Genomic DNA, 26969 nt, shown 5'->3' on the forward strand with positions numbered 1-26969 from the left:
AAAACATCAAGCACATTGATAGTTAAAGTGTTTCACCTTGCAGACCTCTGGGGAGAGATTGCTATGGATTTAGAAGTTGTGCTCATCTCAGGCAAACAAAATACAGCAGTTGATGGCATATGACAAAAAGTTTTTTTCTTCACGGAAGCTAGCGAAAGGAGACAGAAAGGGGAATACAAGGTGAGAGAGATGGTTTATCACTATCCTTTTGATTTCAGATGTGCTTTTCAAATAACAGGTATGTTTAGGATCCACTATGTATTATGTAGTACTTTGGTAAATGATGGGGAAGTAATATAAAAAAGGAATATCGTAGTCTCTGTCCTCAAGGGACTGGGAACAAGACTCTTCCTAGGACAAAACTCTTTTGAAATAATGAGAGAATTATATCTAGCAATCTTTTTTTTTTTTTTTTTTTTGCTTAGATAAAATAGTTTTCTGAAGAAATTTTCAATGCACAGGAAGAGATATATACCATAACTATTTTTTTCAAAGCTTTGTTATGAAAGTTTCAAGTATTTACATAAGTAGAGAAAATAGTTTAATCCCAACCTCCATACTCAGCTTCCAGATTCAACAGTTACATTCATCCTGTTGTACTTATTTGCTCTATCCCTTTTATCTTTTCTTTTTTACTCTTTTCTTCCTCTCTCTAATATAATATTTTAAAAGAAATTTTTGACACTGTGTATTTTCACTGGAAATACTTCTGTATTATAGCATAATAGCTTATATGTACTATAATTTACCTAACCCGTCCTGTAGTGATGGCGACTGTCATTATTTATGGTTTATTTCTTCTATGTAGTGCTTTTTGGAATATCCTTATGTACCTACATATCTTTTTGACATCCTTATGCATATGTATTGCCCCTCACATTTGGCATTCTCTTAGAGTGGAATCTTTTAGAAATGAGAGTGCTGAAGCAAAGGATATGAACCTTTTACAAAATGCTACATAATACCCAACTGACTTTCAGCAATGTTGTAGTAATTCTTTTATCAGTAGTGTGCTTATCCATTCATTACTTTGCCGATCTAAAGTTTTTCTCAGTATTGGATTTTTTTAAAAAAATTTATGTATTTATTTGAAAGTCAGAGTTAGAGAGAGAGAGGTCATGTAGCCATTACTTAGTATATACATGTTCTTTTGTTAAAGCAAGAAAATTTTGAGGATGTGGAGTCACATATGTGGCCTCTTTACAACCCAGGGCCTATGAACTAACTACAGTGTTTACAAATTATTTAGCTGTTCTCAGCCTGTATCTACATAAATTAAACACCTGCTTCATAAGATTATCATGTGATTTAAATGAGATGATATATGTAATACATTTAGCATAAAGCCTAGTACAGAGTAAATATTCACTACAATATTATAATAACCTATTACTAAATTAATTTAACATCTTTTTAAAAAGATCTACTTATTTATTGAAAAGTCAGAGTTACAGAAAGAGAACGAGAAGAAAAAGAGAGAAAGATGTTCCATCCGTTGGTTTAGGCCCCAGTTGGTCACAGCAGCCAGGAGTGGGCCAGCCTAAATCCAGGAGCCAGGACTTCCTTCCAGGTGCCCTAGAAGCAGGGGCCCAACACTTGGGCCATCTTGCACTGCTTTTCCCGGGCACGTTAGCAGGGAGCTGGATTGGAAGTAGAGCAACAGGACATGAACTGGCACCCCTGTGGGATGTTGGCATTGCTGATGGTGGCTTTTACCTTGTACACCACAATTCTAGCCCCTGTTTAACCTGTTAAGTTAGAAACTGCTTCAACCTCCTTTTATTTCCTTAATGCCTTTAATTTAAGCAGTTACTAAATTCTTCTCAGTTTTCTTCAATTATCTTTTATTTTACTCTTCTTCTTTGGATCCTTATTCTTTTTTTTTTTTTTTTTTTTTTTTTTTTTTTTTTTTTTTGACAGGCAGAGTGGACAGTGAGAGAGAGAGACAGAGAGAAAGGTCTTCCTTTGCCGTTGGTTCACCCTCCAATGGCTGCTGCGGCCGGCGCACCGCGCTGATCCAATGGCAGGAGCCAGGTACTTCTCCTGGTCTCCCATGGGGTGCAGGGCCCAAGTACTTGGGCCATCCTCCACTGCACTCCTTGTCCACAGCAGAGAGCTGGCCTGGAAGGGGGGCAACCAGGACAGAATCCGGCACCCTGACTGGGACTAGAACCTGGTGTGCCGGTGCCGCAAGGCGGAGGATTAGCCTAGTGAGCCGCGGCACCGGCCTGGATCCTTATTCTTAAAAAGAAATTCATTTTTGGGGCCAGTGCTGTGGCATAGTGGGTAAAGCTACTGCCTGCAGTGCTGACATCCCATATGGGCACCAGTTCAAGTCCCTGCGGCTCCACTTCTGATCCAGCTCTCTAGTTACGGCCTGGGAAAGCACTAGAAGATGGTCCAAGTCTTTGGGCCCCTGTACCTATGTGGGAGACCCAGAAGAAGCTCCTGGCTCCTGGCTTTGGATTGGCGCAGCTCCAGCCATTGCAGCCAAATGGGCAATGAACCACCAGATGGAAAACTCTGCTGCTGCCTCTCCTTCTGAGACTTTCAAATAAATAAATTAACCTAAAAAAAAGAAATAAATTTTTTATTCTACACTTTGTTTACTTGTAGATATCTGAAACAAGTTTCATGAAATAACATTCCTTCTTAGAATGTTTGATGTACTCTGATACTTTTTGTCCTGTTATATGTCATTAAGAAAAGAAGCTAGTTACAACCATTAAAACTCACTTCACAGTAGTTTGAAATATGCTTGTCTAGATTTTTGGAATCTACAATGTTTGGATTACCATTAAACAGTATAATGTTTAATCAAAGATTTATTTTTAAAGATTTATTTATTTACTTCAAAGTCAGAGTTACACACACACACACGCAGAGAGATAGAGAGGAAGAGAGAGGTCTTCCATCCAATGGTTCACTCCCCAATTGACCGCAACCACCGGAGTTGTGCCGATCCAAAGTCAAGGATTTGGGCCATCTTCCACTGCTTTCCCAGGCCACAGCAGAGAGCTGGATCAGAAGTAGAGCAGCTGGGTCTCGAACCAGTGCCCTCATGAGATGCTGGCACCTCAGGCTAGGGCATTAACCCGCTGCACCACAGCGCCATCCCCTCCGAAGATTTTTAGTGAAATAGAAAATAAATCAAGTCCCCTCTATCTGTCTCCCTCTGTCTGTCTGTAACTCTCTCAAATAAGTAAATAAATTTTTTCTTTAAAAAAAAAAAAGGCCAGGTGCCAGCACCTTGGTAGGTTAAGCCTCCGTCTGCACCCTGTATGGGCACGTATGATCCATATGGTCACTGGTTCCAATCTAGCTCCCTGCTGATGGCCTGGGAAAGTAGTAGAAAAGGGCTCACGTTCTTGGGCCCCTGCACTTGCATGGGAGACCCAGAAGAAACTCCTGGCTTTGGATAGGTGCAGCTCCGGTGATTTGGGGAGTGAACCAGCACATGGAAGACCTCTCTCTCGGCCTCTTTCTGTCTGTCTGTAACTCTCAAATAAATATCTTTAAAAAAAAAAAAAAAAAAAAAGCCACATAGCCTTTAAAAAAGAAAATAGATCAAGTGACTGGGGCTTAGAGTTTATTTAGATTGTGCTTTATCTTTGTTCACCATCAGTTGTTTAGATTTACCTTTCTCATTTATTTATTTGAAAGGCAGAGTTAGAGGGGGTGAGCGACATACAGAGAGAGATCTTCCTTCTTCTGATTCACTCCCCAAATGGCTACAACAGCTTTGCCTGGGCCTAGGCCAGGCTGAAGCCAAGAACCTGGAGCTCCATCTAGGCCTTATACATGAAAGGCAAGGGCCCAAGGACTTGGGCCATACTCCACTGCCCTCTCAGGCACATTGGCAGAGAGCTGGATTGGAAGTGGAGCAGTCAGGGCATGAACCTGCTGCATTCTTATGGGATACCAGCACTGCAGGAGGTGGCTTTACCTGCTTTGCTACATAGGACCCCTTTCAATATGGTTTTGCTGTTGAAAGTAATAGGGTTCATTGTGCATATTACAGAGCTGGTATAGAATGAGAGTACTCTGCAGTTGGGGCACAAGTTTCTCAACCATTTCACATACGAAATATTTTCTAAGAAAAGGAATTGAAGTGCATGGGTTAAAAAGTAGATAGCATAATTCTTCAAGAGATTTGAATAAAATTTTGTTATAAAATATTAAACATTTTAAAAATAGGAAGAATAGTATAACAAATCATCATTACCTAAATTTACTTTCAATAATAGCATTATGTTGATTCCAACAGGAATCTTTAACAAGTTTTCTTTAAAATATGTATTTATTTATTTATGTATTTGAAAGTCAGAATTACACAGAGAAAGGAAAGGCAGAGATGTCTTACATCCACTGGTTCACTCCCCAGTTGGCCGCAACAGCTGGAGCTGTGCTGATCCAAAGCCAGGAGCTTTTTCTGGGTCTCCCACGTGGGTGCAGGGGCCCAAGTAGTTGGGCCATCTGCCACTGCTTTCCCAGGCCATGGCAGAGGGCGAGATCAGAAGTGGCACAGCCAGGACTCAAACCAGTGCCCATTATGGGATGCTGGCACTGCAGGCAGCCACAGCGCTGGCCCCCATAACAAAGATTTTAAAGCATATAAAATTATCTCCTTTAATGTAATTCCCTCCTTTTATATAAGTAGATGATCTGTTTTTCAGAAGAGGTATATCAGCCTTAGTGTACCTTGCTTCAGTGCCCACAACCTACAAGCCTAGGAAGAAGAGTAAGTAATTACATGCTATGTGAAAAAAGGGATGGTGTACAAATAATCTGCCCCATTTAAGGGATTTTACTTATGACCTCCTAAGAACACTATACCCATGCCTCTCTTACATGAAGTATTTCTTTTTTTTATAGAACTTTATTATTTATTCTAGAGAGTTAGAGAAGGAGAGACAAAGAGGTCTTCAGTCTACTGAATTACTCCTCAAATCTCTGCAACAGCTGAAGCTGAGCTCATCCAAACCTAGCAGCCAGGAGCTTCTCTGGGTCTCCATGCAGGTGCAGGGACCCAAGCACTTGGATCTTCTACTGCTTTCCCAAGCCATTAGCAGGGAGCTGGATCAGAAGAGGATCTGGGACAGGAACTGGTGTCCTTATGGGATGCCAGTGCCCAGAGGCTTAGCCTCCTATACCACCCTTGAAATGTTTCAACAACATCTTTTACCAGTCTCTCTAGCACTCTCTCAGTGCCACTTAATTTCATTTTCACAAACATTTTGAAGTATTATGATGTTTTAGGCTTCCATGTCTCCGTTTTAAACTTCCTTGTTTTTTTCCTTCCCTACATAGGGCTAAAATCCCACACAGTAGATTTTCATTTATAATCTGGCTTCACCCCATCTTTCTTCTTTTTTTCTTCTTAAGATTTATTTATTTATTTGAAAATCAGAGTTACTTAGAGAGAGTAGGAGAGGCAGAGAGACAGAGAGACAGAGAGACAGAGAGAGGTCTTCCATCTGCTGGGTCACTCCCCAGTCGGCCGCAACAGCCTGAGCTGCACCGATCTGAATCCAGGAGCCAGGAACTTCTTCTGGGTCTGCCACATGGGTACAGGGGCCCAAGGATTTGGGCCATCTTCCACTGCTTTCCCAGGCCATAGCAGAGAGCTGGATTGGAAGTGGAGCAGCCAGGTCTTGAACTGGCGGCACCAGTATGGGATGCTGTAGGCAGCTGCTTTACCAGCTACACCACAGCACCGGCCCTCACCCCATCTTTCTAGCCTTTGCTTCCATGATCTGTTTCTTCCCTTCCATTTTTACCTTCTTACTCCTAGAATACTCATTCCATTTTAAGACTTAGATTATTTTTCTAGTTCTAATTGAGACATTATTTTGTGGATGAGGCCATTTTAACCATCTGAGGAAAAAAATAATTCATCAGCTCATTTTTGTTTGATGTGTCTGTGTGGTGCCACTTAATTGAGTTATTTTTTATCTAGCAGTTTAGGTTTACCTGCTCTGCACCCTTGGTTACACAGTATTCTCTTCCAGAGAAGGGATTACATCTTACTCTTCTTTGTCTCTTAAACATTTCTTTGGTTCCTACACGTAGTAGGCATCCAGTAATTGTTTGTTGAATGAATGTATTCTTACTTTTAGAATTTTAGAATCCAGTTCTATTACAGATTCCAGATAGGAATGGTGAATCAAAGTTTGTTTTTTCTTGTTGTTTTAGTTTATATTTGGTTTTTTACTTCTCTTCTTGGTGATGTTTGTTAAAATTTCTACAGAGAACTAAATTCCATAGCTTTTTCCTTAGGTGTAAATACTCATATACTTTAGTAAGCTAGTATAGAGTGTACATCTTAAATATCCTACAGTAAAGGTAAGTAAAAGCATTCAGTATCCTTAATTTTTTCTGTTGAGCAGTATGATTTTGTGAGTTGGAATAGATTTCTTCTGTAAACCTTACAGTAGTCTTGACTAATTTTTAATACATTTCAGCTCATGGAATGCTGTGTAAATGCCCTGGTGACATCATTTAAAGAGACTATCTTAGCGGAGTGCCAAGGCATGATCAAACGAAATGAAACTGAAAGTAGGTAAAAACATCATATAAAGTTATCGTAATCTGTTATCACTGAAGAAAATCACTTAATAAATTGCTGTTAAGTCATTCTTTTACACATAGTTGTATTTGTAAACTGTGCTTAAGGAAGTTAATAAAATATTTTATATGGAAGCAGAGACTTAAGTATTTTAACAGAAACTTAAGTATTCTCCCCCTTAGATATTTATACATATATATATATGTTAGTGTATATGTAATGAATTTCCATTTTATATCTCAAAGTAACATTCTGCTTTTAAAGGTGCCAATTTTAATTTGTAAACAAATAGTATAGGATAGAACTAGGTATTTGATTTATATGTGGAACCTTGTGGCTAATTTTTTAGTATGTAATAAAATTTTCTGTGTTACTAATTTCCATCTCTCCCTCCAAAAAGCATTTAATAATTAAGATTTTTTTTGTTGATGAAAAAGTTTTAATATAAAGGCTAACATGTTAAACGTTATGAAATATCCTTATCTTGATAAGGTCAATATTTGAAGTGTGTGTTTTTTTTTTTTGTTTTTGTTTTAAGATTTATTTATTTGAAAGGCAGAGTTACAGGGAGTCTTCCATCCACTGGTTCACTCCCCAGATGGCCACAATGGCTGGAGCCTGCACCAATCCGAAGCCAGGAGCCAGGAGCTTCTTCCAGGTCTCCCATGCGGGTGCAGGGGCCCAAGCACTTGGCCATCTTGAAGATTTATTTTATTTATTTGAGAGGCAGAGTTACAAAGAGAGGGAGAGAGAGAGATAAAGGTCTTCCATCCACTGGTTGATTTCCTTAATGGCTGCAGTGGCCAGAGCTGGACCAATCTGAAGCCAGAAGCCAGGAGCCTTTTCTAGGTCTCCTATGTATGTGCAGGGGCCCAAGTACCTGGGCCATCTTCCACTGCTTTCCCAGGCCATTAGCAGAGAGCTGGATCGGAAGAGCAGCTGGGACACAAAACGGCACCCATATGGGATGCCAGCGCCACAGGCAGAGGAGAGGCTTAACCTGCTACACCACAGTACCGGCCCCTTAAATTTTCTCTTAATAAACTTACATTTTGAAAAATAGCAAGTATATAGCAAAAAGAAAAAATTTCCTATATCCTTAAAACCCTGAGATAACCACTTTTCACATTTTTATGTATTACTCTATAAACTTGATTGTGTCTAACTACAAGGTCTCACTTCATCTCCAGTTGAATTTAGAGTACATATTTCAACTGACTAAATGCATTAATTTTTTTAGAAATTCTGTAGTGAAGAGCAAGTTACTCATTGCCATAAATGAAGTATTTGAATTCTGTTTGCCAACCTAAGAATATTTATATCTGATTCATATTGGACTACCTTTGAAAGTATTTATTTACTAGTAACCAGTACTGAGATATAAGGTTTTTGTGAAGGTCAATTAAATGGTATAACATATGAAGAAGTGCTCTGTAAATTAAAAATTAATACAATTTTATGTTATTTAAAATATCATTTTTTTTTTTAATTTTTTTTTTTTGACAGGCAGAGTGGACAGTGAGAGAGAGAGACAGAGAGAAAGGTCTTCCTTTGCCGTTGGTTCACCCTCCAATGGCCGCCGCGGCCGGCGCGCTGCGGCCGGCGCACCGCACTGATCCGATGGCAGGAACCAGGAGCCAGGTGCTTTTCCTGGTCTCCCATGGGGTGCAGGGCCCAAGCACCTGGGCCATCCTCCACTGCACTCCCTGGCCACAGCAGAGGGCTGGCCTGGAAGAGGGGCAACCGGGACAGAATCCGGCGCCCCGACCGGGACTAGAACCCGGTGTGCCGGCGCCGCTAGGCGGAGGATTAGCCTAGTGAGCCGCGGCGCCGGCCTTAAAATATCATTTTTTTATCATCATTATTCATGATTAGTTATCCTTTAATGATGCAGTTATCTACTTACTATTGTAGCTGCTTTATGAAATGGTGCTACTCGTCTATGTAAACTGTTGAACTTTGAATAAAAAGTATTTCATCACATTGGAGGTGAAATGAATCACCTTTTAAAGATGTTAGGCTTTGTAGTATCTGATCATTTTTGATTAGTTTTTTATTAAAAAAGTTTTGAACGAACTGAGAAGGTGGATCAGGAAATCCTACTTGCTATAACAGCTCCTAAATTAAATGTATGCACAGAATACTATCAACATGGCAGACGTATCTAAATTCTTACTACCATAGGCATTTCATGATACAAATCAGAAAAATTATGATAGTGAATAAAATGATTCAATGAATGTGTTCTGTCCTTTCAGAATTACATTTAATGTTTTCATTGATGGACAAAGTTCCTAATGGGATAGAGCCAATGTTGAAAGACTTGGAGGAACATATCATTAGTGCTGGCCTGGCAGATATGGTAGCAGCTGCTGAAACTATTACTACTGTAAGTTTTCTTCAATGGCAATGGTAGATGTATATCAACTTTATTTTTTAAATGTAAGCTTGGATAATTAAACTTAACTGAAAGAACAAAACAGCAATGTTGAAAAGCCTTTTTATTTTCAAGAAGAAATTTTCCCAATATTAAGACTACATTCTTTTATTGTTTTATTTGTATTTTTGATTTCTGATATTATCTTCCTTTTGAAACTCATATAAAACATTTTGTTTCTAGGACTCTGAGAAATATGTTGAGCAGTTACTTACTCTGTTTAATAGATTTAGTAAACTCGTCAAAGAAGCTTTTCAGGATGATCCACGATTTCTTACTGCAAGAGATAAGGTATATATCTGTATATTAACACTTACATTAAAGGTGTTACTATCATAATTTAAACCTTTAATAGGTGATATACACTATTATACTATTAAATTGCAAACTAATAACCTAACAACTCTTAATTTTTTCATCAGTGGGGAGCAGCCATAGTTATTACATCTGATTTGTTACACTCATGTTTTTGTAAGCATTGCCTATTCTGTGAACTAGAATTTAGCTTTAAAATTGTTCTGTTCTTCGTTTTCCCAAGAATGTTTTCCTGTTTTTGAATATTACAATCACTGAACTCCTGTTCACCCTTCCTTTAAGACCAGCTTGTAGTGTGCTCCCCTCTGGAACTTGCTGGATTGATACCTCATCCACCTCCATCTCCAGAGTTTATGCCAAGCAGAGTTGATTCCTCCATCTACTGTCCTTGCATAGGGTTCCTTTGAGTTATTTCAGGATTTATCCTGGCCTCTCAGGGAAGTATTTGCATTGTATAGAAACTTTCTGCATCCTGACTAGGAGAAGATAATAATGATAATGAAACATCGTATTGTCCATGAAGTTGTATCTTTTGAAATGTCATAAACCTGTCACAAGAAAGTACTGTTAGGGGCTAGTGTTGTGGTGCATTAGTTTAAGCTACTGGCTGTGAAGCTGGCATTCCATATCAGTGCTGGTTAAGTTCCAGCTGTTCTACTTTCCAATCCATCTCCCTGCTAACGTACCTGGGACAGTAGTGGAAGATGCCACCCACCACATGGGAGACCTGTACAGAGTTCCCGGCTCCTGGCTTCCACCTGGCCTAGCCCTGACTATTGTTGGCCGTTTAGGGAGAGAACCAGAGGATGAAAGATCTCTTTTCTCACTTTCCCTCCTAATACTCTGCATTTCAAAAAAATTAACCTGTTTTTTAAAAAGAAATTATTTTTAGTTTTTTAAATCTCTTCAACTACCCTTAATTACTTTCCATGTTAGATTTTTTTAATGAAGCTAAAAACACAGCTTTCTCCAGTAGGCTTTTTCCCTCACTTTTTTGGTCCATTTAAAAGGAAGGAAGGGAAGGAGGGAGGGAGGGAGGGAGGAGTGTAGACGTGGAGGGGTCATTTGAAATCTTAAACTGAGCAGCCTACTAAGGCCTTGCTGAGATGATGTTGAGTCAGAACTGATGGTGATGAAGGAATCAGTCATGTGGTTATTTAAGACAAGAGTTTTTTCAGCTAGAGGAAGCAATGCCTGTAAAGGCTCCCTGGCAGGAATACAGTTGTCATGTTCCAGGAACGGGAGAAGAGACCACTGTGGCCAGAGTAGATGGAGTGAGGGGGAGAATATTAAGAAATAAAGTCAAACAGGAAATGGAAGGCCAGATCATGGAAGACTGAGCCATGGTGTAAGGAACTTTGTTTTTACTGTGAGTAGGATTGAAAGTCACTAAAAGATGTTGAACAGAGTGATAAAACCTGATTTATATATTAAAAGAATCACTGTGACTATTGTAAAAAAAAAAAAAAAAAAAAGAACTGAAAGAGCTAAGAAGCAAGAATGCCAGTTAAGGATTTATATAAATAATTTAGTTAAGTGATGATGGGGGTCATCCCTGAGTGGTTGTGTGGTTGTGGAGGTATTCAAAAGTGCTGGAATGTTTCTTTTTCTTTTTTGAATAGAAATACTTTGGGAAATGAGAGTAACATGTATAGAAAGGTGGGGGCAGGGGAAGATTATAAAGGGAAGGAATGGTGGTACACTGAGTCTGCTATTAAGATGGCTCAGCCGGCGCCGCGGCTCAATGGGCTAATCCTCCGCCTGTGGTGCCGGCACACCAGGTTCTAGTCCCAGTCAGGGCGCTGGATTCTGTCCCGGTTGCTTCTCTTCCAGGCCAGCTCTTTGCTATGGCCCAGGAGTGCAGTGGAGGATGGCCCAGGTCCTTGGGCCCTGCACCCGCGTGGGAGACCAGGAGAAACACCTGGCTCCTGGCTTTGGATCAGTGCGGTGCGCTGGCCGCAGCACACCGGCCGTGGCGGCCATTGGAGGATGAACCAATGGCAAAGGAAGACCTTTCTCTCTGTCTCTCTCTCTCACTGTCTAACTCTGCTTGTCTAACTCTGCCTGTCAAAAAAAAAAAAAAAAAAAAAAAAGATGGCTCTGCAGTGAGCTGCCATAGCTTATTCCTGGAGGTATTAAAAAAACACTGCTCAAAGTTATCCCACTTGTGAGGTGTTGATTCCTTCATATTTCTAATCTACACGAGTATAGGCAGCACAAATTTCCATAGTCTTAGAAAGGGCACCTTTAGGTACAGGTGCAGATACCACCAGTGGGAAAAGACTGAGGGGTATGAGCAAAGTTTGACAGCATCTGTTATACTAGCTGTGTAGCTTGGAATTAAAAGATAAAAATGACAGCAGTCTGTAAAAGTGGGAGGCTTTTTGACTGACTACTTTTCTCTGCAGCCCAGTGAGATCTTTCCTCTTAAATCATGTTCTTTGAGTACTCTTCTCCACCCCCACTGATGCTCTGCTGGTCTGTGCTGCTGTCATCTCACTGTCTAACTCTACATACCTTTGAGTTTACATTTAATGTCACTTCCTTTTTTTGAAAAAAAAAAAATATTGTTTATATTTAAGGTATACACATGATGTTCCAGTATACATATAAGTTGTAAAAGGTTACTATAGTGAAGCAAATTAACATATCCATAAGCTTCCGTAGTTACCTGCTTTCTTTGTTTTTCTAGCAAGATAACTAAAACCTACTCATTTAACATTAATCTCAGTATAATTTTATTACCTACATCCTTGTGGTATGCGTTAGATCTATTGACTTGTTCATCCTGCATATCTGCTGCTTTGACCTACCTCTACCCATTTCTTTTCCCTGCCCCTGATGACAACTGTTGTTTTCTATCTCTGCATGCTTGATTTTTTTTTTAAAGATTTATTTTATTTATTTGAAAGAGTTACAGAGAGGGGTAGAGCCAGAGAGAGAGGTCTTCCATCTGCTGGTTCACTCCCCAGATGGCCGCAATGGTTGGAGCTGCGCTGATCCGAAGCCAGGAGGCAGGAGCTTCTTCCAGGTCTTCCATGTGAGTGCAGGGTCCCAAGGACTTGGGCCATCTTCTACTGCTTTCCCAGGCCACAGCAGAGAGCTGGATCGGAAGAGGAGCAGCCAGGAATAGAACTGGGCACCCCTCTGGGATGCCGGTGCTTCAGGCCAGGGCTTTAACCCACTGCACCACAGCGCCTGCCCCAAGATCACCTTCTTTTATGAAGGCTGAATGCTATTCCATTGCATATGTGTAGCATAGTTTCTTTATCCATTTGCCCACTGATAGATAATACGTTAATGTTTTTCTATATCTTGACTATTGTGAATAATAGTACAGTGAGCATGGGAGTGCAGATAACTATACAGTGGTGATTTCATTTTTTGGGTATATATTTACAAGGAGGGATTGCTGGGATTCTGATTAGATATGAAAACAAACTACAAGACTTTCAAATGAATCAGATGTAGACTGTGATAGATATTAGTTAAAAATGACAATGAGGGACTGGCATTATGGCACAGTTTAAGCTGCTACTTGAGACAGAGGCAATGGCATCCCATATCAGAATGCAAGTCATAGCTATTCAGCTTCCAATTCAGCTCCCTGCTAATGTGTCTGGGAAAGCAGTGGAAGATGGCCCAAGTGCTTGGGCTGCTGCCACACACATGGGAGACTCATAGAATTCCAGGCCCTGGCTTCCGTGTGGCCTTGTCCTAGCTGTTGCAGCCATTTGGTTAGTGAATCAACAGATGGAAGAACTTGATCTCTCTCGCTCACTCGCTCTCTTTCTCTCTCTCTCTGTAGCTGTGCCTTTTAAATAAATCAATAAATCTGAAAAGACAGTGAGGTTTGTTTCTGATCATTTAGAAGGAAATGTTTAATGTGATGGGAAAGGCTGTGGAAGAAGTAGGATGGATGATGGTTACAGATCAGAACTACACCTCTGAATAAGTTAACTGAAACGTCTATTAAGCATCTGTGTGGCATTGTTGAATCCAGGAGAGAATGGGACTAGAAAAATTTATTTGGCAACTTTAGCACATAGATGATTTTTAAAGCACTGACTATGGATCTGTGATCATCAAAGTAATGAGTGAAGATGGAAAAGAGAAGGGATCTAAGAATTGGCTAGGGTGTTTTGATTATATATTTAGTTGTTAGAAAGATGAACAGCCATCTTTCCTAAGGAGAGAAGAAAATGAGCAGAATGTGCAGGAGAACATGAAATGCTAGGAAACAAGTGGAGAAGGTACTTTCCTGAGGGGGCCACTGTGTTTTAAAACACTACTGCTAATGAGGATTAACCAGTGTCTTCAGCAAAATGGGGCTTGTGCATGACTTTGAGAAGAAAAGTTGAGTGGAGTAATGGTAAGAAAACCTTGCAGTAGTGGTTTTCAATAAGAATATAGGCAAGAAATTGGAGACAGTGAGTTATATTAATTTTTCTTGGAACGTAGCTAAAGGGAAGGAGAGAAATGGAGTATTAGTTGACTGTGGACAAAGCTAGAAGATAAATTTTAAGATGTAAAAATGATGATTTTTATTAGGCTGAAAAAACAATAAGGAATGAAAAATGCACATATGTATTTTGGAAATGTCATGATTTAGCTCTGTACTTGTATTTTAAGTATTTAAAACAAAGTTTATATTTCAAATTATTTTTGCAGGCGTATAAAGCAGTTGTTAATGATGCTACAATTTTTAAACTTGAATTACCTTTGAAGCAGAAAGGGTAAGTTTTTAAACCATATTTTTAAAAAATACTTATATGTTTGGAATATTTTATGTTATTAGGTTTGCAGAGTGCCTCTTAGCTTTGTTTTGTTGATTGTTACTTTTATGATTTGTGTTGCCTTTTGCTGTTAAAAAAGAGATATAGTTTTGTGTTAAATTACTTTTATGACCAAAAGTATTTTTTTAAGTAGAAAATTTTAGAATCTCTACTTGATCATTCTTTATTAATCACTAAAAGGATTGTACTACTATAAAAACATAGGAAATATTTCCCAATTCACTAGTGTTATTAATGAAGTCAATTTTTAAGTGAATTTTTAAATTACCATTTAAAAAATTGGTCTCCTTGGTAAGATGAATTTGCTTATGCTAAGTACAGTTTATAGAAATAAAAAAATAAAATATGGGAATAAATCTGAGCTAATTATAGTAACAGTACAAGTAGCAATAAAAGCTAATTGGGAAAATCCTTTTGATGTATTTTCTAGCTGCAAATTACTGGTTTAAAGAAATTTTTAGTATATTATATTTGAAAAAATGTCATTTCTTAAGGTAAAGTGGGTTAGGTATTCTTTTATTTTGGAGCTGTTTAAGTTGATTGAGTGGCACTGTGATGGAAGACACATGAATCATAGTATATTATAGTAGTTGACATATTTTAGAAAGCTGTATATCATAGTCTCTATTATTTATTTATTTTATTTGAAAGACATAGTTAGAGGGAGAGACAGAGAGAGAGAGATGTTTTGTCTGATTGTTCAGTCCCTAAATGGCCACAAAAGTCAGGCCAAAGCTAGGAGCTTGGAGCTTCTTCTAGGTCTCCCACATGGGTGACAGAGGAAAAATCTTGGGCCATCTTTTACTGCTTTCCCAGGCTCATTAGCAGGGAGCTGGATCAGAAGTGGAGTAGCTGAGTCTTGAGCTGGTGCCCATATGGGATACCAGCATCACAGGTGGTTTAACTCACTGTACCACAATGCCAGCCCATCACTTTCTCATGTATAAATTATGAAATATAGCTCTGTTGTCTTGACAGCCTCATTGTATAAGTGCATAGAGATCTTCCTCCTCCTTCTCTACTCAGGCATTTTTTAATGAAAATTTTCAGAGTTACAGTACTATCGCAATAACTGCTTTATCAAATATATATCTCCCTATGTACAGTTGACCCTTTTTATCCATAGGTTCCATTTCCCAGATTCAATCAACCACAATTGAAAATATTGGGGACAAAAAATAGTGTCTGTCCTGAATTTATGCAGATCTTTTTATTCATGTTATTATTCCCCGAACAATGTAACAACCATTTAAATAGTGTTAAATGTTTGGGAGGATGTGCATAGGGTACATGCAAATACTGTGCCATTTTGTGTGTGGGACTAGAGCATCCTCAGCGTTTAGTATCCATGGGGGTGCTACAGCTAATCCTTTTCAGATACCAAGGGGAAACTAATGTTCTTCATTTAAGTTGTTTTTTTTTATATATATTTTTTTCAAGATTTATGTTATTGAAATACAGTGTTATGCTGGAGGAGATAGAGAGATTTTTCTATCCACTAGTTCACTCCACAAATGGATACAACAGCCAGGTCTGAGCTAGGCTGAAGCCAGGAGCTTCTTCCAGGTCTCCCATGTGGGTGCAGGGACCATAGGGCTTGAGCCATCTTCCACTGCTTTCTCAGGCACATTAATGGAGCTGGATCAAAAGTGGAGCAGCCAGAATTTGAACCAGCAACCACATGGGATGCTGGTTTTGCAGGCAGCGGCTTAACTTGTTACAGTGCCAGCCCCATCAGTCCCATTTTTAATTCATTTTTAAAGAAGTTGCAGACATTAGTAGCCCTTACTCCCTAAATACTTCATCATACAGTCATTAATTGAATTTGATATTTGTTTTGAGGAAAATTTTACACAGTCGTATATATGTCTTAAATAAAAATAGACTCAAATTTGACAAATGCCTGTGTCCATTAATATGTACAATACTTCCATCACCATAGTATTGTCTCATGCCTGTTCCTAGTCAATCCTATCCCACCTCCTTCAGGAGACAACTATTGATCTGATTATTTGAACACAGATTAATTTGACCTGGTCTAGGTCTTTACATAAATGGAATCATATAAGTTCAATACATACTTTTTTTTAAAAAAAGAAACATTGATTGACTTGAAAGGCAGAGTTGGGGGGGTACTGAAACAGAGAGCTCTTCCATCTACTAGTTCACTCTCCCAAATAGCTGCAATAACAAGGGCTAGAGCAGATGAAAACCAGGACCCAGGAGCTTCATCCAGGTCTCCCACATGGGCATGGGCCCCAAGTACTTGGGCCATCTTCTGCTTTCCTAGGCACATTAGCAGGGAGATGTGTGGGGAGCAACCCGGACTAGACTAAGTTACTGGAATTAAGACTTATTCTAGGCCGGCGCCGCGGCTCACTAGGCTAATCCTCCGCCTAGCGGCGCCGGCACACCGGGTTCTAGTCCCGGTCGGGGCTCCGGATTCTGTCCCGGTTGCCCCTCTTCCAGGCCAGCCCTCTGCTGTGGCCAGGGAGTGCAGTGGAGGATGGCCCAGGTGCTTGGGCCCTGCACCCCATGGGAGACCAGGAAAAGCACCTGGCTCCTGGCTCCTGCCATCGGATCAGCGCGGCGCGCCGGCCGCGGCGGCCATTGGAGGGTGAACCAACGGCAAAGGAAGACCTTTCTCTCTGTCTCTCTCTCTCTCACTGTCCACTCTGCCTGTCAAAAAAAAAAAAAAAAAAAAAAGACTTATTCTATGCATCTGCTCTCCCACAATATGGCGCTGGGAGAGAAGAAAACAGCTTCTGCACAGCTGCCTCCAGTTCAGCCAATAAACTGTAGGACTTGCTCCTGATTGGAGGAGAGCAGCGTACTCGGCGTGTGGGCAGCCGAGTTGGGATTGGCAGAGGAGGACTATAAAGGAGGAGAGAGACGGCATGCACCAGGAACATCTAAGGGGAACATCTAAGGGGAACACCTGTGCAGCCCCCGAGAGAGCCGGCCGGCGATGTGCCGCTCCCCTGCGGAAGTGGGGAATGTGGCCAGGGGGAACTGCCCTTCCACGGAGGTGGAAGGGACAGTAGCCAACCCAGGAAGAACCAGCAGCAAACCCGGGGAGGGCCGAGCAGACGAAAGAACAGCGCAGGGTCCTGTGTCGTTCCTCCACGAAGAGGGGGAGCGACATAATGGTGCCGTGACTCGGATAGGAAACCTAGGACGGATAGGAAACCTAGGACGGATAGGAAACTTAGGAGGGAAGAAACGGGAAGAAGTGGAAAATATCGGAGAGAGAGACTAGCAAACAGCCTAGGGAAAAGCCGGACGAAAAAGGTGCCGGAAGAAGCTATTGAAAGCCTAGGCGTAGACTTGGATACGGACTACGGGGGGAAGCTGGGAGAAATCTCTAAGGTCGAAAGCGAAAGTGAAAGCTAGAACAAACTCGGATGCGGACTGTGGGGAGAGGCCAGGAGAAGTGGGGGAGGAGTATTGTTGGAGGAAAGCTTGGGGAAACATACCGGGTAGAGAAAAATGTTAGGGAAATTGAAGCCGCGGGGGGCAGGCCGAGGCGGAGACGAAAGCCACTTTGGGATTCTCAAGTTAGCCCGGGAATAGGGGGCGAAAAGTTAAAACCAGAAGCAGAAACGTAAGCCCGGTTGGGATCCGTCTGATTAGCCCGGGGAGCAAAGGACGGGAAGCCAAATCGTGGGGCGGAGACGTGAGCTGGGTTGAATTCGCCAGGCTAGCCCGGGGAACTTAGATTGAATGCTAATGGCGGAGACGTAAGCTACGCTGTGTGACTCGCGGAGGCTGCCGCGCGCAGACAGAGCGCGCGGGGCTCAAGTAGATAGGGAACGCTGGGCTAAGTGAGAGACCGCGGAGTGTGCGCGCGAAGCCGAGCCACGCAGAGCCGCGAAGCCGCGCAGATGAGAGAGGCGCGAGCTGAAGCGGCTCAGAGCCGGAAAGCCGCCGAGAAGCGGCTTCGGGGCGGGCACCGGAAAGCCGCAGGGATAAGAGAAACAGAAGTTTAGAAGTAAAATGAGAGAAATAGGAATGCTGGAAGATAGAAGTAAAATGGGAGAAATAGGAATGCCCGGAGATAGAGAAATAGAGAAATAGAAAGGCCTCCCCTCAACATGGCAATGAGAAAGCTTGGATTCGGTCTGCCTGATTAGGGAGGCGGTGAGCACCTGCGGGCGGCTAGCAGCTTATGCGCCGCAGGTCACCGAAGACAGGCACGAATTAACATCAGTAAGGCCTCCCCACAATACCGCAATTAGAAGGCTTGGATTCGGTCTGCCCGATTAGTGAGGCGATGAGCACCTGCGGGCAGCTAGCAGCTTATGCGCCGCAGGTCACCGAAGACAGGCACGAATTAACATCAGTAAGGCCTCCCCACAACACAGCAATGAGAGGGCTTGGATTCGGTCTGCCTGATTAGTAAGGCGATAAGCACCAGTAGGCAGCTCGACCAGAGTATGAGCTGCAGGTCACCGAAGATAGGCACGAACCAACACTAATAAGTCTCCCCCACAATATGGCAATGAGAAAGCTTGGATTCGGTCTGCCTGATTAAGGCGGTAAGCACCAGCAGGCGGCTCGACCAGAGTATGAGCCGCAGGTCACCGAAGACAGGCACGCATCAGCGCCTAAAAACCTCCTCACAACATGGCGAAGAGAGGACCCGGATTCGGTTTGCCTGATTGATAGGACTTGTAAGAACCTGTGGCAACTCTAGCAAGCAGAGCAGAGTGTGTGCCGCGGGACACCGAAGACAGGCGCGTATCAACGCCAAAAAATAAAAAGAAAGGGGGATCTGTGGGGAGCAACCTGGACTAGACTAAGTTACTGGAATTAAGACTTATTCTATGCATCTGCTCTCCCACAATATGGCGCTGGGAGAGAAGAAAACAGCTTCTGCACAGCTGCCTCCAGTTCAGCCAATAAACTGTAGGACTTGCTCCTGATTGGAGGAGAGCAGCGTACTCGGCGTGTGGGCAGCCGAGTTGGGATTGGCAGAGGAGGACTATAAAGGAGGAGAGAGACGGCATGCACCAGGAACATCTAAGGGGAACACCTGTGCAGCCCCCGAGAGAGCCGGCCGGCGGTGTGCCGCTCCCCTGCGGAAGTGGGGAATGTGGCCAGGGGGAACTGCCCTTCCACGGAGGTGGAAGGGACAGTAGCCAACCCAGGAAGAACCAGCAGCAAACCCGGGGAGGGCCGAGCAGACGAAAGAACAGCGCAGGGTCCTGTGTCGTTCCTCCACGAAGAGGGGGAGCGACAAGATGAATCAGAAATAGAGCAGCTGGTACTGGAACTGGTACCCATAACCCACTACACCACAGCACCAGCCCCAATGCATACTTTTTTTTTTAAGGTTAATTTTATTTATTTGAAAGACAGAATTACAGAGAGAGGTAGAATCAGAGAGAAAAAGAGAGAGAAACAGGTCTTCCATCCACGGTTTCACTCCCCAGATGACCACAATGACCAGAGCTGAGCTGATCTGAAAGCTTGAAACTAGGTACTTCTTCCAGGTCTCCCACATGGGTTCAGGGGCCCAAGGACTTGGGCCATCTTCCACTGCTTTCCTAGGCCATAGCAGAGAGGTGGTTCAGAAGTGGGGCAGCTGGGTCTCGAACTGGCACCCATATGGGATGCCGGCACTGCAGGCAGCAGCTTTACCCGCTATACCACAGTGCCAACCCCAATATATTCTTTTTAATGGAAAGCTTCTTTCATTCAGATTGTGGTTTTAAAATTCATGTAGTAGTCATTTGTTTTCTAAAGTGATTATACTATTTTATACTTTAGCAAAATAGGAAAAGTACCAGTGAAACTTCATTTTCACCAATGTTTGGTGTGATTTTACTTTTTTTTTTTTTTTTTGGCAGGCAGAGTTAGAGAGAAAGGTCTTCCTTCTGTTGGTTCACTCCCAAATGGTTGCTACGGCTGGCGCACTGCGCCGATCCGAAGCCAGGAGCCAGGTGCTTTCTCCTGGTCTCCCATGCGGGTGCAGGGCCCAAGCACTCAGGTCATCCTCCACCGCCCTCCCGGGCCACAGCAGAGAGCTGGACTGGAAGAGGAGCAACCAGGACTAGAACCCAGCGCCCATATGGGATGCTGGTGCTGCAGGTGGAGTATTAACCTAGTGCACCACGGCGCCGGCCCCGTGATTTTACTTTAGCCATTTGGGTATATGTAGAGGTATCTTGTAATTTTAATTTCCATTTTGTCCATCACTTTCGTAACTATCAATGTTGAGGAATTTTTCATGTATTTTTGTTAGGTAGCATATCCCCCCACTTGCACATATGCTATTATTGTTATAAAAACACTGATAACATCTTTTGAGAAAGAAAGCATTTACTATTATAATAATTATTATTAAGGAAAAGGGATAGGTGACAATGAGGCCCAAATCAATCTCCTTGTTTAGAAAAGGATTTGGGAATTTTTGGAGTTCGGATAGATAACTGCGAGAAACAGTGAGACAACATGATGGGAGCAGAAGAAAGGCTTAAAGAAAGTCCTTTGAGTATGTACCTTGACAAATCATGTCTATATATACCTTATATGTTCTAAGATGACTGCTGAATTATCATTGGAGTTGTGTCATTGACGTTATAATGAACCATAAAGTAACCCTCCCATTGGTCTGCGCAGGCCCCACTTACAGTATTAGCTGCAGCTATTTCTGTCCGGTTTTATCAGGGACCCTAAAAAGACAGCAGATTTTTTGGGAAAGACACCTATTATAGGATAGGAAGTTACTCTACACAGGCAAGCAAATGACTATTAGGGGCTTAGTATATTAGGCAGCTAACAGAAGCTTGCTGTTAAGCAAGGGAAAGAAGCTCCTTTGTTGTGCACAGTTTCAGTCTCTCCCTTCTCTTTTTTCATTCCTCAATCCTGAGGACTGACAAGGGTCTCAAATCAGTCAGGTTTTAAGGAATAAATTGATTGGCACTAAGTTGTATTCTTAGTCACTCACATGGGGCTGATGGGGAGGTCTCTGCCCTAAATTTGGAGTTCAGATGGAATAACCCAGTGACTTGAAGTCTTTATGCAACAAGTTTGCAAAGGAATTTAAGAATTACAGGCCCAAACAGGAGGAGTAATAAGACCATGACCAACAGACCTTTTAGTGAATGTAATCAATTTTGCCAGGATTTATTGGGAAGGAAATCCTTGATAGAATTCCAGACAGATTACTGATGTCATGTAACCAGCTAGCTTCTTGGTATATTTTCCTTATATTCTGTTCTGCTTGTCTGCTTTTCTTGATCCATATGCAGCAGAAAGTGTTAATACACAAACACTTCTTCCTTCTGCCAGGAGATAATCCAGTGCTATTATCTTATCCATTACTTCATTTGCAAAGGAGTCTACTGAGGTTTTCAATTCATTGAGACTAAACGGTATAGTGTTAGCCAATTCCTTTGAGGCAGTTAGATTTCAAAGGGTGATGTCATGATAAGCAAATCCTCCCCATGGTACTGACAGTCCTAGTTCTTGGCCTACACTACTGTTATTCATCCTAAGGCCCTTTTTCTTTTTTTTTTTTTAATATTTTATTTATTTATTTGAGAGGTAGGGTTACAGACAGTGAGAGGGAGAGACAGAGAAAGTCTTCCTTTCGTTGGTTCACTCCACAAACGGCCACAACGGCCGGAGCTGCGCCAATCTGAAGACAGGAGCCAGGAGTTTTTTCCAGGTCTCCCACGTGGATGCAGGGTTCCAAGGACTTGGGCCATCTTCCACTGCTTTCCCAGGCCATAGCGGAGAGCTGGATTGGAAGAGGGGCAACCGGAACTAGAACCGGTGCCCATATGGGATGCTGGCGCCATGGTACTGGCAAGGCCCTTTTTCTTCTTGCCTGCTTTCCTGGGTGAAAAATATCTATTGTCCCAGTGTACACTGACCACATTCCCAAACATTATTGGTCCTCTGGGACATTCTGACTTGGTCAGAATAAATTAGTTCCCTGTTTTCCTTCAACAGTTGGCTCTCTGAGGAATTTGAAGCCTTTTGTGATACCCATTTTCATCCATGGAGTATCCTGTAGGGACAAAGAGGGCTAATGCTAAAGATGTTAGTAGTAGTACATGAGTGACATGAAGAGGATAATAGGCCTGATTTAAAAGGATATGATAGGGGCCCCAGGTCTGTACAATACAGTTTGCTATAAAACTCGAAATCTTCCAGCCAGGGCCAGGGGGGAAAAAAAAAGGATATGATAGGCCTTTTTATTTGGGAGACTCAAACCAACTTTTATCTTTGCATGCATGAGCCTAGTCTTGCAGTTTACTTGACTCTTAGTAGTTTGCATGAGTTAAGACCCTCTAGGAGATATGGCAATAAACTTGAAAACTTAGACCGTTTCTAAATTAGTGTCAGATCTTTTTTGAAACATAAAGCTGACTCATTTTGGACTTTTATAGCAAAGTTACAGCTTATAGATTAAAGTCACTGGAGCTGACATTGTTTTGCAGTAGGTTGGACTGCTGCTTGCAACACCAACATCCCATATGAGCACTGATTTGAGTCCAGGGTGCTCCACTTTCAAACCACATCACTGCTGATGTGCCTAAGAAAGCAGCGGAGGATGACCTCAGTGCTTGGGCCTCTGCTATGCTTGTGGGAAACCCAGTTGGTGTTCCTGGCTCCTGGCTTCAGCTGGCCCAGCTGGCCCAGCCCCAACCATTGTGGCCATGAACCAGCAGATAGAAGATATTTTTTCTCTCTCTCTACCTCTGTCCCTCTTTCTCCCTTCTCTGTAACTCTACCTTTCAAATAAATAAATTTCTTTAAAAAAAGGTTATAGTTATCAGCTGGGACCCATTTTTAAAGGCATCTTGGATTGCAGATGTATAGTGGGTTGAACCCTATAGGGAGGCATTTAAGTATACAATATTTAGAGAGCTAATTAATATACAAGGGGAAATCAGGTTAATACATAGGAACATTATCTCTGGAGTAGATATTAGGCTAGCCTCCAAAGGGAGTATTTAGTTCCCTTTAAATAGTAATTGAGGTAACTGGGAGACATTTTGGGCTGGTGGAGCTAAGTGTATTTTGTCCTGGCTGTAGGGATTAGGATGACAGACCCAGCATTCTTCTTTACCCTGCTTGAACAGCTTTTGAAAGTTTATTTAGAGTTTGTACCCCAAGTTCATTGCATAACAACCGCTATCAGGAATAGAGGGAGGAGGTAAAGACTGGGCTGCATCCTAGTTTCTCTAGGCCTATGAGATAATTAAATAATAGGTGTTAGACTCTATAGAGTTGTAGACTGTTGTTATAGTCTAACTCTGGTTGTAGTTTAACTCTAGGACTATCCAGGCACTAATGGTTGGGAGAGGTCAGTGTGCGAGCTTTCTAGATATGGATAAGAAATGCTCTACTTTTGCTGTGAACAAAGTTTTCTTTACTTGTGCCTGACAGCTGATGCCAAGAAGAATGCTTGGCTTGTCTACGGGTTGCAGTGGTGCAAGCTGCAGGCTTGATTATTTGTAGTTTTACTGAAGAATGAATCACTAGTAGGGTATGGCAGGGTAGGGTCCATCCCAATGAAGATGGAATTGATCTTTAGTGTGTTTGTTTTTCCAGGACTTTTGTGACACTAGGTCTCCTGGGAGTATACTGTGAAGATGTTCATCAGTGAGATAGCTCAGCCTGTTGGAGGCAAGCTTGTAAATAGTAGTTAGAGTCACAACAACAGATTAAACATACTTAGTGGCATCTATTCTTATTACCTGATCACTGTGTAAGGAAGGGTCTCCCATATAACATTTCATAAGAGCTCAATTAGAACCCACTTCAAGGGGACTACTTGAACTTTAAGCAGTGCAGCTGGCAGCACCTTATTTCAAGTTAGGTTAATTTCCTGACAGATTTTAGATAGAGGTTTTTGTTTGTTTGTTTTTTTAAGGGTATGGTTCATTTTTGCAATTTTCCGGTTGATTGAGGTCTGTAGGAGACATGAAGTGTCAATCAGATTCCTAAAGCTTCTGATTTTATTTTTAAAGATTTCTTTATTTATTTGAAAGAGTTACACAGAAAGAAAGAAAAAGAGACAGAAAGAGAGGGCTTCCATTTACTGGTTCATTTCCCAAATGACCATAATTGCCGATCCTGCACTGATCCAAAGCCATGAGCCAGGAGCTTCTTCTGGGTCTCTCAAGTGGGTGCGCAGGGGCCCAAAGACTTGGGCCATCCTCCACTGCTTTCCCAGACCATAGCGGAGAGCTGGATCAGAAGTTGAGCAGCCGGAACTTGAACCAGCACCCATATGGGATGCCGGCACTGTAGGTGGCGGCTTTACCTGCTATACCACAGCGCTGGCCCCTGGTACTTTCTAAGTTCCTTGACGATGAAGGCTTCTCAGTTGTCACTATGAATTGAAAAGGGGAGTCCAAACCTGAATGGAAGGCCTTTAGCACTTCACAAGACTTCTCTGTCCTAGCAAGAAAAGTTTCCACCCATCCTATAAAGGCATTTACTAAAACCAAGAAGTTCTTGAGGTTTCCAGTTGCCTTTGGCATCATGATGAGATCTATTTGCCAGTCTTTGCCTGGTGCGGTCCCCTTGCCTTAATGACTGGAGGAGGTCTAATCTGGATTATATTTTGCACAGACCACACAACTTTGTATCACACTTTGGAAAGTTTTTATTGTATTTGGTCCAATTTTTTACTCTCTCCATTGTAGAGTAGCATACTGACCTTTAGTGAGTATTCTGATAGATATGATTAATCACCTTTTTTCCTAAGGTGCTCTGGTAGTAACATAATTCCCTGTTTCTTATAGATCCTTCCTTCCTTGGTATACTTATAAGTTGAATCCTATGAGTGTGGAAGAGATCAGTCAAAACCCCATTCATCAGGCCTTCCCAAATCTTCTTTATAATATTTAGGATAGATACAGCTTAAGTCTGTGTCAAGCACTAAGGCCATTATTTTGTCTTCTTAGGCCTTTGGTAGCTTAAACTGAGCCACCTATTTCACTCCTGATCTGATATATTAGTTCCTTTAGCTAGTGGGGTCTCAGCCCATGCAGTGTACAATGGTCACTTCTTTCAACAGCATAATGGCCTCTAAGAAACCAAGCATTATTTTTGCCTGCTTAATTTCCCTATTACCTGCTATTGAAAGACTTCCTTCCTTCCAGAGAGGTTCAGTGCGCATGTACTGCTGAGAAAGCATACTTATAGTCAGTATGTATGGTTACGTTTTTGCTGGTTCTCAGCTGCAAGGCACAAGTAAGTGCAGTTAATTACTTTCAGGGCCCAGCTGGAAAAATTTCCCGGTGGCTTACCTCTTCATACCCAGCTTATATTCTCTGTGTTCCGTGAAGCTGCTTCTACCAGGGAACATTTCCAAATCTGGATCCTCTAAGGAGGGGAGCAGGGAGATCAGTCAAGTCAGTTCAGCTGGATTATCCTTGTTCGGTTACTTGAATACAGTCTTGGACAGTTTCTTCAGTACTGCTTAGCAATAGAGTAGCAGCATTAAGAACTGATTTCGCTTTTAATTTCAGATTTGTGTTGTCTAGCAGGATGGCCTAAAAATTTCCCAACCTTCCATATGTCAGCCAATATGCCCCTTTTTATTCTAGCAGTTGGGTGTGCACAGTGCTTAACTGGCCTGGAGTGAACATTTCTGCTTTCTGCAGCAAATCACAAGTGGTTATTACTGCACACAGGCAGGCTGGCCATCCCTGGGTAACTATGTGTAGCTGTTTAGAGAGGTGGGCCACTGGTTTCCTAGTTGATCCCATTCTCTGGGTCAAGACTCTTACACTGATTTCTCACTTCTCAGGGACAAACAAGTCAAAATACTTGGAATTACCTGGGAGCCCAAAGGCCAGTGCACTTAGGAGCTTAGTTTTACATAGGAGGAATACCTGATGTTGCTCCCTGTTCCATTTTGATGGCTTATTTTCTGATCCCTTTGGGGCTTCATTTAGGGATTTAGCTGTTAGACCAGAGTTTGGGGTCCAGATGTAGCAGAAACTTGCCATTCCTGAGAATTCTCTCAACTGTCGACGGATGGCAGATTGAGCCGCCCTGGCGAGAACACTTCCCTAGTCAGGAAATAGGTTTCTCTGCCCTTGCAGAAGTTCAAACTCAGATACTTCACAGTTGACTATGAAATTTGGGCTTTTTTTCTTGGAAACTTTATCTCCCTTTCGGCCAGAAATTTTGAGGTCAATATAGTGTTTTTGTCTGAGGCTTCATGGGTCTAACTGGCAATCAAAATATCTATGTATTGAAGAAGCATATAACTCAGTAAGTTATAAGTTTCCAAGATCCCTTGCCAGAACTTGTCCACATATGGTTGAGGCGTTTTTTAATCCCTGGGGAAAGACATTCCAACAATATTATTGTTTTTTTCTGCCATCAGAAGTGCTTCCCATTCAAAAATAAATAATTTCTTGGATTTAGAGTCCAAAGAGATGCAGTAGAAAGCATCCTTTATATCTGAGAATGTAAATCAGCAATAAACTGGGTTGTAAGCAGGGAGTAAGGATTGTAACCACCTGGGTAGATATCTTCCACAGTCTGTTGATGGCCTTTAAATCCTGCACAAACTGATATTACTGAGTCCCCAACTTCTGGACTATCAGCGATTGACATGAGCATATTAGCTGGCACATAAGAAATTTTTAAATGAGGAGCTAGATTCCTTTTTTTTTTTTTTTTTTTTTTTTTTTGACAGGCAGAGTGGACAGTGAGAGAGAGAGACAGAGAGAAAGGTCTTCCTTTGCCGTTGGTTCACCCTCCAATGGCCGCCGCGGCCGGCGCGCTGCGGCCGGCGCACCGCGCTGATCCGATGGCAGGAGCCAGGAGCCAGGTGCTTTTCCTGGTCTCCCATGGGGTGCAGGGCCCAAGC

General features: G+C 42.0%; 1 protein-coding gene across 1 annotated transcript in view; it reads left to right on the forward strand.

Annotated features, from left to right (window-relative positions):
- Nucleotides 1–26969, forward strand: part of CUL5 (cullin 5) — a gene marked incomplete at its 5' end in the record, with an annotated part of 135759 nt that overhangs the window by 83182 nt on the left and 25608 nt on the right. Inside the window, 4 exon segments of the mRNA NM_001082355.1 lie at nt 6465–6558; nt 8827–8957; nt 9189–9296; nt 13992–14056. Of these exon segments, the coding sequence (NP_001075824.1) occupies nt 6465–6558; nt 8827–8957; nt 9189–9296; nt 13992–14056 (398 nt within the window).

Source organism: Oryctolagus cuniculus, chromosome 1 (assembly GCF_051225735.1).
Source record: "Oryctolagus cuniculus isolate XC-2025 breed Fujian yellow rabbit chromosome 1, ASM5122573v1, whole genome shotgun sequence".
NCBI classification, from domain to species: Eukaryota; Metazoa; Chordata; class Mammalia; order Lagomorpha; family Leporidae; genus Oryctolagus; species Oryctolagus cuniculus.